The 15,707-nt window shown below is 43.1% G+C and overlaps 1 protein-coding gene across 4 annotated transcripts in view; it reads left to right on the top strand.

Annotated features, from left to right (window-relative positions):
- The window catches only part of Prickle2 (prickle planar cell polarity protein 2), a 327,604-nt gene extending 315,628 nt beyond the window's left edge, over positions 1–11,976 (top strand). For all 4 annotated transcript variants that reach the window (XM_013114215.3, XM_021227814.2, XM_013114214.3 and 1 more), the window contains one exon: positions 6,149–11,976. In XM_013114215.3, the coding sequence (XP_012969669.2) occupies positions 6,149–7,023 (875 nt within the window). In that variant the 3' untranslated portion in view covers positions 7,024–11,976. The remainder of the gene's footprint in view (positions 1–6,148) is intronic.
- Positions 11,977–15,707: the final 3,731 nt, after the last annotated feature.

The raw sequence follows: 15,707 nt of genomic DNA, 5'->3' as shown, positions 1-15,707 counted from the left end.
ATTTTGGGCTTTCTGAGTCACACAGTCTTTATAAACAGAAGAAAACAATCAGATTTTGGGAAAGAGCAATAGGTAATGTGCAAATAAGTAAGTGTGATTGTACTCTGATAAAGTTTTATTTACAGAAACAGGCAGGGAGGTGACAATTAGGCCCCAGACAACGGTTTGCAAATTCCTATTCTAAGTATTTTAATTTTTTCATGTCTCCAATTCTTGCATGTGGTCTGTAGATTTTTTTTTTTTTTTGGTTTTTCAGAGACAGGGTTTCTCTGTGTTGTTTTGGAGGCTGTCCTGGAACTAGCTTTGTAGACCAGGCTGGCCTCGAACTCACAGAGATCCGCCTGCCTCTGCCTCCCAAGTGCTGGGATTAAAGGCGTGCGCCACCAACGCCCGGCGGTCTGTAGATTTTTATCTAAAATAATTCCTGTTTCTTCATCAGCAGACAAAAATAATGTAGGGAAAACCTTACTGAAAGGGAGCTAAATCATCACTTTGAGGAGCAAATGTCTAGAGGACAAGGGGGAGCAGATTCTATTTCTTTTACTACATAACAAATATGAAATTCTAATGAGTCTTTTAAGATGGCACAACCATTATTCTCTGTCTTCTCTTGCCAGTTTTTTTTCAAGGAGTAGGACATGACGGTGACAAATGAGGAACAGAACATTGCGCCCACAGGCTGTCTTTACATTTAAGTCTGGTTTCTTCTTAAGCATGCATCTTCTGCTCCTGAGACGCATGGGGGAGGGGAACACAGCAGAACAAAGATTGCATTTCCCTGCCATCTGACCATGGGCATTCCTTGAAACAGTGATGTTTTTTCTCACCTATGCCAGTTCCTGTGGAAGCCTTCTCTTTGTAGAGACTGAGGACATTGTTCAAATGAGAATTCTGATGTCACAGCATCCAAGCAGTACTAATGGGTTGAATTGCAGAGATCCACAAGCTAAATTTCATCCTGACCCTCTCTTGGTGGAACAAGGCCTAAGGATGTTGAAAAAATCCCATATATGGACCTATGAGACACAGACCCCTGGAGAAAAGATAAATCAAAGCCTTTCATTCCACCATCCCTGTCTTAGTTGAGTTTTTATTGCTGTGAAGAGACACCATGACCACAGCAACTCTTATAAAGAAAGCATTTAATTGGGGTAGCATCTTACAGTCCAGAGGTTCAGCCCATTATCATCATGACAGGGAGCATAGAGGCATGCAGGCAGAAATTATACTGGAGCTGAGAGTACTACATCTTGCAAGCAACCGGAAGTTGGCTGAGACACTGGGCAGTGTTCTGAGCATAGGAAACCTCAAAGCCGCCCCCACAGTGACATACTTCCTTCAACAAGGCCACACCCACTCCAACAAAGCTACACTTCCTAGTAATGCTGCTCCCTATGAGATTATGGGGACAATTACGTTCAGACTACCATAGTCCCCATCAGCTAGCTACCTCTCACAAAGCCTATATCATTTAAGAGAAGCCCTGTCTACCGATAAAACAGTTCCACTTAAGAGGAAAGGGCCTGGCATCTTTGTCTCTGTGATGGTGGATTCTCTAATCAGGTCCTCCAGCACCAGGACACCCCATCATACCAGTTTTAAATGTGGGGTCAGACTTCTCTGTGACCAGCATTTTCTACAGAATGTATCACTCTTCCCATAGATGCAATGGTACATAGGTATGCATGTATACATATGCAGAAATACACATATGCAGAGAGAGACAGAGACAGAGAGACAGGCCAATGTTCTCTACTGGAAAGAGATGTGCTTGTGTTTCAGGAAGGTGGAGGGACATCAGGGGAACCTCATTGTTTGATCCATTGTACTAATATTCCATATTTTGACAATGAGTCTTTCTACACAAAGTAAATAATTGAATGTCAACAGTAAAAGGAAGAAATCCCAGACATCGCTGGGGGGTCAAGTTATTCTTAGTGGTTGCTGATGTCTATCTAACATTACAAAGTGTCAGACAGAACTCAGGTTTAGTTCCCTGACTCATTCATTCACATAAAACCACATTTAACTTGTTTGTTTGTTTTATGTGTATCAAGTTCTTGGGGCATGATTTCTTTCATTGGGGACTTTCAGGCCTTGTTTTCTATACTGTTGCCCATCCTGAATGGCAGGTAAGATGAGGTAGTTAACCCGAGCATACATTCCCACCCTCCTGGGACTTAGCCTAGCCGGAAAGGTTGACAGAACAAAACTCCCAGATGAATTAATGTTGTGATATATTTTAAACAGGAAGTTCATCTCCCTCCCCTGAGCGTCACTGCCACTTTCACACCCAGTTACTACTGCTGTGCCCATTTTAATTACGCAGCTTGTGGAGTTGTAACAGTGGCACAGCCAGGAGATGACTGTCTTGCAGTGCATAGTTTAAGAAGGGGGAAATGTTTCTCAATGAGAATATGAGCTGTGAGGGTATGATTCAGGCTTGAGGACCTGAGAACTGCTAACTTAAACCAACCTCCAGAGCTGTGATCAATGAGGTAAACACATTTCTCGGTTCAGGGAAATAATTATAAATCATATGCTCCTCAGCTTTAAAATCACCCGATGCTGAGCTACACAGTGGTTTGGCAGAGACCACAAGACTGATAAGCTTGATTGCACTACTTTGTTCTGGGTGTTTACAGTCTTACACATTGGAATTGCATCCTGGCCCATACCAGGTCAAAGGTAATCACTTTACCCAAGCTGTGGGCTGCATGGGAATTTACTTGCCTTTATTCTGAACTTAGGTATTTAGTACCCACAAGATTCTGGATCCAGCTAGTTCTGTGAGAATGCAGGGAACAGAGAACAGGATTGCTGCTCCCTTGCAGAGCCATTTCAGCTATAAATTTATGCACAGATTTTTAAAAACTGGAACAGGGTGGGCAGCTTAAATAGAAGTCAAGTGGAAGAGTAGTTGACTGGTCATGGGGCAAAATCACCTTTAAAGGAATGGCTCCCTATCACTGGGGAGTTGCCATCAGTGTGGAGAATTGGATAAGCAGAATTTAGCCATGCGAAGGAGAGTTTCTCCCAGGAAAGCGTGACAGGTTGGTATGTTGAAGGAGGAACGGGATTGCAGTCACAGCCGGGGTAGAGTACTCAAGTAGTGTTGACTTGGTGACGATCACAAACAGAGGTGGGCCGCCGAGTAGAGGGAGACCTCGCAGTTTGCATGAGAACTCTGGATTCCCCAATAAAGACATTAACCACAGAGCCACCCTCTTTAGAGACAAGTACACACATGTTACTCATCTCTGAGCTGCCCTTGCACGTAAGAAGACCCTCAAGGAAAATGTGACTCGGTGAGTCACAGAAGCTTCTCAAGAGTAGCAGATGGAGTCAGCGATCTCATCTCAGGTCCCCCGGCACAATAACTTCTATTTGACAGGATTACTAATGGACCCTGGCCTGAATACGGATAACCTCTGCTCTCTGTGGAGTACTTTTGTTCTCAAGGACATGGCAGGGGTGGGGGTCCACAGGGCACCTTGGACATGTGAGCTTGAAGAAGCCCAACCCTGTTCCACTTCTCCACTAGAGCAGAGAAGAAACTACTTTTCTCACATTCCCCCTCAGCATGGAGCTCAGAACCTGTCCACATAGGAATGTTTTACTGCCAGGCAGGCTGCTGAGACGCCTCCATGAGAATTGATGGTATTTGCTAGGCTGTTGGAGCTGACCTTCATCCCACTAAATAACTTACACAGAAAGTTCTGCAGAGATAATGGTGCCCCCTGGGTAGCTTTTGGAAGATTCTCTTTTCTTCCTTGGGAGAGTTCATCTGCTCAGATCACTCATTCATCATTTTAGTATGTCAGGGTCCCCTCTCCATCTTCAGCTAGACAAGGCTCTGGAAGTGACTAAATGACTGTGGATCATTTTTTGTGATTTATATACCAGAGACAAACAGCAAGAAAAGTGAGGGGCGGAGCACCCAGCTCCTCTTGCTCTGACAGTTATCAGTGCTGGGTTCATTTTTTAAATTACTGGAGACATAGTACACAGTCAGTGCTCTGTATGCATTCCACACCTGTGGGTTCAGCCAACCCCCAGTGAGAAGTCAGTTAGGTCAAATGGCTGCACCTCAGTGGAACCATGGTCAGCCTATCATCTTATTCTCTACACAGTGCAGAACAGCAACTACTTACATTGAATTTACATTTTATTCAGGATTATAAGTAATGTAGAGGCATTTTGAAGTGTATCCTATATCCTGTTGCATAGAAACTTGAGTGACCTTGGTGCATTCAGGAGGAAACATGAGATGAAGGATGCCATATTGAGAAAAATATCGATACATTCTTGAGGGAAAAATACAGTATAGAAGACAAAGCCAAACACAGGCTGAAACTGGCTCACTTACATGTTTGCCAAAGGCTCCTGTGTTCCTCCCTGGGTGTTTACTCCCTGCATGTGGTCACTTTGGGCTCTTGCATCAAGTACTTTTAAATACCAATGATTGCACAATGGCTTTCCACATCTGTCTAGCTAGCCCCTCCCTCTTTGTAGACTCACTCCCCTGACTGAGTGAGCCAGCACCCTGCTGTGCCCAAGAACCCCACTCAGCCTTCTAGTTATTGACTTACTGTTGTTTCTCTTGTCTGCTATCAGTATAAAATTACAAATTCCCAGTTATTTCAATGGTTTATAAGTAACTACTTTCCATAAATATTTTAATGTTCAAACTGTCTAGAATGTGCCACTGGGAACCTCTTTCAAGAGGAACTGTGGTCTTCCAACAAACCCTCATCACACTTTATATTTAACATTTCCTTTTTTGTACAAGATGATCTGGACTCTTTTTTTTTTTTCTTTCCTACTTTATTCTGAAAGTCATTTCTCCAATAGGCCCAGGTAACTTTCAGTGAGTAATGACAAACAGAATCACAATGTATGTATCCAGTTTTGCATTGTGTGGCACTTAAATGATTTCTTCTTCCAGGCTTTCTTATAAGCTCCACTGTTTGAATATGTCTGCATATTTTCGAAGGTATTTACTAACTTATGCTGGGTATATAACTAGGAATGGCAATGGAAAATTAAGGCCTGTCTGTTTGTGGTTGTGTGCACAGGAGAAACGATACCAGAAGCCCCCACAAAAATAGTTTTATTCATAATTCATGTATGTTTACATATATGTACTTATCTTTAAATATTGCCACATATTTTAAAAGGTTTGCAACATTGATTTGGGTCTGTTGGGGAGAGGGCATCTTGGATCCCATTGGGAGGCCAAGATAATCATTGTTGCTGACGACCAAAAGTGGCAAAATGGTCAAATTCTTGGAGATGGACATCTCTGTAGAGTACTGTTTAAAGACATGCAAAAGCAAATTCCCAAAGTACACATGCCCTGCTGTCTTCAAGATGAGTTCTGTCTCAGCCCTGACAGTGTGGAAGCACCTCAGGAATGGAGACCCATTTCTTGGGTACCTGCTGTTCCATAGTGATTAAGGTCTCATTTTTAAAGTCACTTGCCTGGGGGATAGAGGAATATCCCAGGCACAATTCATATCTTCTGGCTGCTAGAGATTCATTTATAATCGTAGGGCAATCAGTCACTGACCAATCCAAGAAAATAAATATCTCTTTTTCTCCATCACTTAGTGTCCAAGCCATTTGAAATGAACGGCTACCTGCCACTTAGGGAAGCAGGCCAAGCAGGAAACTGCTTTGGACCAGCAAAGTAAACTAGCCCAGGACTTTAGAAGTAGATTCTAAGCTTTCTGTGGTAAGAAACAGCTTAGGCCTGGCCAGTCACTGACCAGATGGCTATAGATTGTCCTACAAAGCTAATAGAGCATGGCTAGAATTGAAGGTGCAACAGAAGTATTTGGTGATGTGAAATTCTAAATAGAGGGAAAGTCCTTAGGAAGTACAGTGAACTCTTAGTAACCTGTAAGCCTTTAGAGTGATTAGTAACTATGAACGCACATGTCTATTGATGGTTTTAAGCTTATGGATTCTCTGTGTAGGTAGTCCCATGTCATGTAGACACCATGAGAGACTTGGTGTGTTGCACATAGTTATGCCACACCCTGAGAAACCCCAGACTAACAGTAATAGTGACAACCCCCCCAACCCATTGCTGTACCCATGTATTAACTGCAGTGGTGCTCTTCTCTCCTGCCCCCACCCCCAGGCCTGTCTGCAGAAGGTGGTGCCAAGCGCCAGGAGCACCTGTCTCGGTTTTCCATGCCTGACCTCAGCAAAGACTCTGGGATGAATGTCTCGGAAAAGCTGAGCAACATGGGCACTCTCAACTCCTCCATGCAGTTCAGGAGTGCAGAGTCTGTCCGCAGTCTGCTGTCTGCACAACAGTACCAGGAGATGGAGGGGAACCTTCACCAGCTCAGCAACCCTCTAGGGTACAGGGACCTGCAGTCCCATGGACGGATGCACCAGAGCTTTGATTTTGATGGCAGCGTAGCGAGCAGCAAGCTGCCAGGGCAGGAAGGTGTGCGCATCCAGCCCATGAGTGAACGCACCCGGAGGAGAGCTACTTCCAGGGATGACAACCGCCGCTTCCGCCCTCACCGGTCCAGAAGGTCTCGACGCTCACGCTCAGACAATGCCCTGCACCTAGCCAGCGAGCGGGAGGTCATCGCTCGGTTGAAGGAAAGGCCCCCTCTAAGAGCTAGGGAGGATTATGACCAGTTCATGCGCCAGCGGAGCTTCCAGGAGAGCCTAGGGCAGGGGTCCCGGCGGGATCTGTACAGTCAGTGTCCCAGGACTGTGTCAGATCTGGCTCTGCAGAATGCCTTTGGGGAACGATGGGGACCCTACTTCACGGAGTATGATTGGTGCTCCACCTGCTCCTCCTCTTCAGAGTCTGATAATGAAGGCTACTTCCTAGGCGAACCCATCCCCCAGCCAGCCCGCCTACGATATGTCACAAGTGATGAGCTGCTGCACAAGTACAGCTCCTATGGTGTCCCCAAATCCTCCACCTTAAGTGGCAGAGGACAGTTGCACAGCAGGAAAAGACAGAAGAGCAAAAACTGTATCATTTCATAATGTGATTGGGGTTGGAGGATGGGGGAAGATGGGAGCTAAGAATGTAAACTCAGAAACGTGCACTGTTGTGAATTCTCAAGTGCTCTTGGGGATGGTTCATAGCGGAGAGATGGAGACTGCTCTCAGTTGAGGGAGGCAAGGCTGCAGGTTGACTTGGTAGATACACTTGATGTCACAGTTTTGGGCATGTCACATATGATTTGCACATTCCACTTTGGAAATAGGCTGTGGAGGCCAGGGTAGGTCATGGCTTTCCAAGGTGGAGTGGTCACTTACCAGATGACACATTGTAACCTGCTCACTTATATTCTTTCTGGTTCTCTTCCTTTTAGGACCCCTCTTCCAGTAAATACTTTATTAGCCAGGACCCCACACTAAGTTATTTACATGTCCATTGTAAATGCAATGTAAATGAGAGTTCTGATAAAATATTTTTGTATTTTGTAATAACAAAAGAATTTCTATATCGTAGGATTCAGTGGGGACTCGCATGCATGTCCACCATTGTCTTTGAGTGGTAGTAAATGGTGGCCCAGGACCACCTGGTTTCCGTTGTTTGTTTTGATTTGGTTTGGTTTTCTTTCTATACAAATCTGTTACATGTCAGTGAGACTGTTTTCAAAGAAGTATATTCAATTTGGCTTTTTGTGGCTGAAAAAAAAAGTTCTAACTATTCTACCCAAAGCATTTTATGCTGTAGTCCATCTTGAGGAGCCATCTTTAAGCCTGTTCCCACCCTCAGTAGAATTTATTCTCTACAAAGTAAGTAGGTTGTTTTATTTTTATTGCAAATGTCGCTTTTGCTGATTAGAGATAACAACCAGTGTCAGTCCAGTTCTGTGAGAAATGCCATCCCTGTTTGGAACCTTGAAGTTGCTTAATGTCAATCTGTCCCTTGGGGGGTTCAAAGTGACCGTGAGTGGTGCCAATGTGTGCTGTCAGCATGGCGTTGTTTTGAATGTGGAATTACTGTTTGGTGCTCATGTTTCCTGGATTGTATTTTCTGCTTTCTACTTCCAAGGCAGTCAGAGCTGCTGCCTTAGCCTGACAACTGTCTGTCCTCATAGCAAATGAGCTTCAGCATTTGGCACTGAAGAACAGGAGGGTGCTGCAGAGGGTTCTGGGTGCGGGGATGTGGCATTCCTTACACATGGATAGGGAACAAAAATTTGAAAACAAAAGGCAGATAAATGTTGGAAAGGGGGGGTTATGAAGGTAAGTCAGAGAGAAGGAATTTGCAGAGAGAAAGAAGCCACCTTGACTAGTCCCCAGTGCTTTAGAGAGAATCCAATTTGACAAGCTTAGTCACCACAGAGGCTGGCTTATTACCCAGGAGGGTCAAGCTGCTGAGATGACAGGGTAACAAGGTGGAAAAACAGACCTTGTGGCAAGAGAGATTTCCATTTTGAACTTTGAGGACTGTTGGTCAGACAGAAAGGCTCAAGAGTGAGTTTGCTCAAGGAAGACATTTCACTGCTAGTGAAATATATAGTGAAATAAAACTTCTTGCCTTGCTTCAGTTTTTTTAAAAGAAAAAAAAAAACGAAGCACTTGCTCTTGGTTCATTCTCTTCCTCTCCTCAGTGGATTGTGGCAGAAATCCACTGCAGGACCCACCTTTCGTGAGATGTGCTGTCCCTGTAATGCACAGTGTGTCTCCGTGGCCATTTGCCATGATAAGGTGAGCATGGTCTCTTTTCAGTATAGTACTTAACATTTTCTAGGGTTTTTTGTTTTTCTTTAATGGAGAGAATGTGAAAAGTGGCTTTTCAGACGCCATCCTAATGGGTCTGGGGAAAAATGACTGAGAGGGATGTGATGACGATACTCCAGGATGTATTAAAATGATTTGCTTCTTAGGTATTAATATGACATTTGTCATTGTCACTGATTTTTTTAGAAAAGCAATGCAAATGTTGGTTGTGGCTGTTTTCCGCATGCTATCTTCATATCTAAATGTTTCATTAATTATCCAAGCCTCTGGAGAATTAACTCTATTACGTTTGTATAGTAGGTTAATAAACTGCTTGGCAAACTGTGTAAGAGAAAAATATGCAGCACGGTGCCGCTACCATGGCAGGTTTCTGGTAGACATTGGGTGAGTCTAATTTGGAGCTTTGAGTTTGTTGATTGGTGAGAATTAAAAGGCATTACTGGGAAAAGAAGAGAGGGAAAGGAGATCACTTAGAAAATGGTTGAAAGCTCGTGTCCCCTCTGGCCCCAAATCCAATGAAAGAAATTCTCCCATTAAAAGTTGTTTTCTTGCTCTATCCTTGGCAGAGTCCCTCTTACATTCCCAGTTACAGTTTGAATCACCCTCAACCCAAAGAAGAAAGCAGCCTCGAAACTGCTCAAGTAACATCAAAATCATTCTGGCCAAAATTTAACCTATAATGAGATACAGGCTTCAGGGTCCAACCATCCACCAGCAAGACCACCTCCTTTGATTTCTTTCCATCCTAAAGGCAGCCAGGCGCCTTACAGAGACTGTCATTTGAAGACCAATTCCTCACAGAGGGCCCTTCAAGTGACTGCCCAGTAATGGACAGAATATCACTGAACTAGCATTTCTCCATCTTTAATTAATAACTTAGAGATAGCACCCCAGAATCTCATTCCCAAAATTCAAGTGCATCCTTTTCTGAGGTGAGGGCTTGAGGTCCTCCCTGATTCCTCCAGTGTACCCCTAACCTCTTATTGGCCAAGTTTCCCTGGTGAGTGGAGCCTGTACTCAGTTCCCTCCGATCATCGTTTTCTCTTCTGTAGACCAGTTTTCAGAAGACCCGACCTTCCCCACTTTTCTCTTGTCTTGATGATTTGGTTGAATTTTTCCCATCTCTCCTATTACTTGGCTGGCTTTGCTTAGAGCTACAGCTCTACAGTTGACTTCATCTCATACCGCTGCCAGATCCAGCACCAGCTAGGCCAGCTTTCTTCTCCAGTCCAAGGAGTTTGTAAATCATCAAAAGTTTCCTGAGTGGTCTTGCCAGCAGCACACCCCACCTTTGGTACCGTGAAAAGCTTTCATGCATTGTGCGTGGCACTGGGGGGGAGGGGGCTTCCTTCTGTCCTTTATAGTTATGGATTCTCTATCACATATGAAGAAGAATGAGTGAGGAAAATCAGCCCTCACTTTCTGGTTTTTAGCATGTGCAAAGGAGACCTGCTGGTGTTGGTTGTTTTAAATCCTCTCCCACATTCTGTAGTCCATCCTTTACTCTCCAAGCAGCTGTGTGACCACTCTGGATTTTCCTATTACGGAAAGTCACATTTTTTTCCTATAGAATGCTCCTCCTACAGAGCTGTAACAAGACAGCATTTTCTGCTTCTCTTCTAGAAGTTTCTGCGTCTTACGACCTACTAGCCATGTTTATCTTCTGGTGGCGTCAGTGGTAGCGTGAATGCGGCACTTATGCTCTCCCTGCCACCTAAGCAGATGATAAGCAATGGATTAGTACAAACTTCCCAAGGAAGGTAGGTTCTCTTCCCAGGCATTTTCACAACTAGCTCAACAGGACTAGTTGACTAGAGCTGGTCTTCTCTGTCTTATAACACATCTTATTCATGGGCTGACTCTTCCCTGGGTCCCGGGGAAAGCAGCAGTGCACCAGGCATCTAGGAAGCATCATCCTAAAGAATGGGGAGATTCCGTTTCCTCTCCCTCCCACACTGTGGAAGCTAAAGGAAACTGACCTCTTAGGCCAAACAAGGCTCTCTTTGGCCCACTTTTTCATGCTCAGGGCCTTTGCCAGTTTTGTGGGCAGATCCTGCTCCCTGTGCCGAGGTCAGGTAAGAGCCCGTCTGTTTCCTCATCTGACCCCTCCTCACAGGGACTTAGGACACTTCCATTCCAAATGGCAGTGAGTGCCCTTTGCATGCTCCTAACAGAGACCAGATGCTGTGCTTCACAAAGATCCACCTATGGCCAAGGAAAGTGGAAAATCAAGCCAGTGACCTAAATGTCACGTGTGAGCAGAGTCGTTCTTGGCACCTGGGTGGCATCTCCAGGCTCTGCAGACCAAGTTCCACAGGTTTCCACTACTGATCTGAAGACAGCTGCAGATTAGTGCCTTTTTTGAAGAGCACAGCTCTTTGAGCATAAGGGAAGTGGGAATGAAACCTTTGCCTTCTCATCGGTGGTTTGCCCCCGAGTTTGTCTGCATGACCATCCAGAAGCTGTGAAGGTCAGGCTGGAGGAAGGATTGGTTTCTTTTTCTGTTTCCTCGTATTAGGAGTCCAGTCATCACAAGCCCCCTATAGAGCATGACTCATTGCTGGAAGCTATTGCTGTTATATAAATTCATTTCCTGCTTCCAGAACCAGCCTTCCTCAGAGGAATAAAAAGGAGACTGGAAAGGTCGCGAGCTATTAGCAGACATTTCTGTGGTTCAGATATGATGAACTCACAAGGTAGATGTCTAGTTCTATCTTGAGTGTTTTCTAAGAAAACCTGCATGGTCTGGGCATTTGGCCATGCATGTTCAATAGGTCACCAATCAAACATTTCTAAATTTTGGGAGGTCACTTGCCAATAAGACCTCCTCTTGAGTCTATCTAACTGATCTCCATAGTTTTCAGTAAAGTATTCTGGTTTAATCCTGACCTTGAGTTAACAACCCAAGAACTATGACTCCTCAGTATTCTTCCGCAAACTAGGTCAGCATTTATTCTCTTAAGCTCGTTCCTTCCTGCACAGTTACTTTGCCCAGATCCTATTTAATTCCACACGTGTAAACAAAATCTCAGAGGGCCCGAGAAGGTGAAGCAGGCTGGAGTCTGTGTTATCTGTGTCAAGCTGTTTGTTAGGGAGGCCTGTCACAGGCCTTTGGTGTGGGCTCTGCCAGAGACTGTTCTGAACACTTCGCTTGAGATCCGTGCCCTGTAAAGTGGATATGATGTTTTACTGATTCTGTAATACATTTGTAAACTTCCAATAAAATTTGAATAAAAGAAATGTTGTCACTCTTCTCAATCCTCGATCACTTTCCAGATTTTGAGAATGGTCTTGGCCTTTGGGAGTCTTGAAGAAAAGACATGTGGAGTTGTATTTATAGTAGTACTTGGGCATAATTTAACAACATCATCATCTAGCTAAATAACAATAACAGGTTCTTTCCTAGGGCCTAGGACTCCCCCAAGTCATGGGCTTTTGAATAGTATTACAGTGGCAGGCATAAAATTGCTTCCAATGGGACTCAAATCCAATCAGAAATTGGTTAGTTACTCCATAACAAGCATGCCAGTATTGCATCAATAGGCAAATCTTGCCTAACAGGTTGGTATTGCAGCATGCTGGGTAAGCATGCTGGTCCAGTGCTGGGTAAGACCATTGGTATCTTTTCTCTCCCTGGTACTCTGTGTAGCACCTTCTGGAGCTATAACAGCTAGCCATCAGGGAGGACACTTCCTGGTTGATTTGAGATTCACTTCTCTACTACCCTTTACTACCCCTTTCATTTAATGTGCTCCCAAAAGACACCTTTCTTGTTTCCTGGATTCCACTTGTGTTTCAAGTTAAACACCAAATAAAAGTTTGAAGCTAGGCTCTGTATATGAGAGAAGATATATGATGTTTATCTTTCTGGGCCTGAGTTACATCATTCAGTATTCTTTTTCCAGTTCCATTTATTTACCTACAACTTTCATGATTTCAATTTTCTTTAGCTGAGTAGTATTCCACTATGCAAATGAACCACATTTTCTTATCCATTCATCTGTGGTGTACATCAAAATTGATTCCAGTTTTGAGCAACAATGACCATAGATGTGCAAGTGTCTCTGCAGTAGGATATAAAGCTGTTGGGTAGATGCCCTGGGGTGGCAGATCTAGTTCTCGTTATTTTTTTAGTTTTTGCTTTGTTTTGTTTTGTTTTGTTTTTGAGAAAGCTCCAGACTGATACCCAGCATAGCTGCACTAGTTTACGCTCCCTCCAGCAGGAGTCCCCCTCTGCCACGTCCACACAATCTTGTGTTGTCATTTGTATTTGTGATGATGGCCATTCTAACTAGGATGAGATGGAATCTTAAAGTAGTTTTATTTTTCATTTACATGATGGCTAAAGATGTTGAGCATTTTTTAAAATGTTTCCTAGCCATTTTCATTTCTTCTTTTGAAAATTTTGTTCAGTTCTTAAGCCTATTTTAATTGGGATTTTATTTCCTAATGTTTCGTGTTTTCTATTTTCTAATTCCAGTGAACATCTGATTAAGGTTTCCCCCCATTGCACTGGCTGCCTGCTCACAGTTTCCTTGGCTGTGCAGCAGCGTTTTAATTTCCTGAGGTTCCGTTGTTGATTGGTAGTCTTATTCCCTGTGCTACTGGAGTCTTATTTGGAGTCCTTACCTGCTTGCTACCTGCTTTCAGCTCTAGCAGTTTCAGGTCTTATTTGGAGGTCCCTGTTCTATTTAGAGGTGAGCCTTATGTGTGGTAAGAGGTAAGGATCTAGCTTTATTTTCCTGCAAAATTTTATAAAGATGCTATTTTTCCAGTATAAATTTTTGTGTATCTTTCTCCAAGATCAGATAATTGTATGGACTTATAACTATCTCCTCAACTCTCTTCCATTGAGCCACATGTCTGTTTCTGTGCTGGTTCCATGCTGTTTTGGTTACTATGGCTCTGTGGTATAATCTGAAATCAGTTATGGTAATACAACCCCCAATGTTCTTCTTTGGGATTGTCCTTGCTTTTGATGACTCTGTGTAAATGTCTGGAGTGTTTTTCCCATGTCTGTAAAGAATGACTCTGAATTTTTTAATTGAATCTGTAGATTTCTTTTGTAAGGATAGTCATACTCACAGTATTAACTTTTCCAATCCATGAACACGGGAAGTTTTTCTATCTTCTAGTATCTTTTTCAATTTCTTTGTTCATTGTCTTAAAATTTCCCTTGTCCTTTTTTCCCTCATTTGGCTTATTCTTAGTGGTATGGATGGAGGAGGGACTTTTGTGTTTGTTTGATAGGAACAGTTGTGTTTTTTCTTTTGTGTATGCGTACCCACCATCATTGTGTGTGTGTGTGTGTGCGTGTGTGTGTGTGTGACTGTTGTGAATGATCTGTCTCCCTGATTTCTTTTTCATCCAGTTTGTTATTGGTATGTAGAAAGTCCAGCTAGATAACAGTGTTTTCCAATTTAAAGGAGTAATAGTGCCTTAGACTCCTTAATGAAGCCATTGGTATTTCAAGTGCTATCAACTGTACATGCAGAAAGCAAAAATCAAGAGTTCATGGCCCTGAATTATAATCAGATGATTTATAATATAATGAAAGAACCACCATTAAAGAAGTGGAGATTTAAGAATAATCAAATCCATATGGATTGGGAAAATGTTACTGAGAAATAAGTTTATATTAGCAAATGGAATAAATTATCATATTTTAACATGCTTTCTTCATGGGCCTACTGCTAATAACACTGCCATTGTTTATTGGAAAATGTGCCTAAGCAAGCAAAGGCAAAATCAGGGCACACTTAGTGGGTAATAGGACTCTGTGCTGAATTAGAAATAAGTTGCACGCTACACACAGTTTAATAAAGCTCTAATGACAGAAAGCACAGAGTCGGGGAATAATGATGATGCTTTCTATCCAGTAACAAAAAGATTTTAGAAAGACCAAATGTTATTGTGGAAAATGCTGCCACTCAAAGTTCTCAAGACAGACTGTCCATTTGCCCTGGAGACAGTAAGGCTGTCTGTTCTGGAGACAGTAAGGCTGTCTGTTTGTCCTGACATCTAGAATACTTTTATCTCTCTTATCATGTGGAAAACAGATCTTTTTATCGGCAAATATACATAAGATTGACTTGGGGGTGTCAAAGAAATGTGGACACACACCAAAGTCAATAGTAAATTTCTCTGGTGCAGAAAGAAAGGGAATTATTGTCCTTTTGTTTCAAAATTATTGCCAGATAAAGGCTCAGAAACCGTATTGGTCCCTTTATTTATAAGTCCTACCTATCAACTTTTCTGAGTTGTTTCTCGGTTCTTGCAAAATGAGTATTGGAAGAATTTTGTATACTGGGCATGTAATTACCTACCAAATACCCCACGTGTCCCAACTTCCATACCCAGGTCTTGCCCCCTTACAGTCTGGCAGGATTGTGCGATTGGTAAAGTAAGGCAGTGTTCAGCCTACCTGTTTGTCTCTCTCTCACCTCCAGCCGTACTGAACTAAACATCCATGCTGAGATGTTTGATCATCTCATAGAAGCAGATGGATCCCTGAGTCATTCTGTTTCACATGAATTGCTTTCAAAAGAAAATAATCCTTCATTGTGTTGCACTGAAAAAAATTCCAGAGGAGGGCTGGAGAGATGGCTCAGAGGTTAAGAGTGCTGACTGCTCTTCCAGGGGTCCTGAGTTCAATTCCCAGCAACCACATGGTGGCTCACAACCATCTACAATTCAATCTGGTGCCCTCTTCTGGCATGTAGAACAGTGTATATGTAATAAATAAACTTAAAAAAAATCCAGAGGAAACAGTACTACAGCATAATTCAGCCTGCAGTGACTAATACATGGAGAACAGCACCTAATGATCTCCCAGGTTTCTTTCAAACCTAGAAGATGCAGCCAGGAGGATCACCTGATGATCAGAAGTTCTGAAGGCTGATGGGACCAGGGCTTTGAATACATGTTTTTTTTATTTTGTTTTTGTTGTTTGTTTAGTTGCTTAGTTGCAT

This window comes from Mesocricetus auratus, unplaced genomic scaffold, assembly GCF_017639785.1.
Source record: "Mesocricetus auratus isolate SY011 unplaced genomic scaffold, BCM_Maur_2.0 Super-Scaffold_100676, whole genome shotgun sequence".
NCBI classification, from domain to species: Eukaryota; Metazoa; Chordata; class Mammalia; order Rodentia; family Cricetidae; genus Mesocricetus; species Mesocricetus auratus.
Note: the sequence above shows the minus strand (reverse complement) of the source record. Positions and strands in the feature narration are given on the sequence as shown.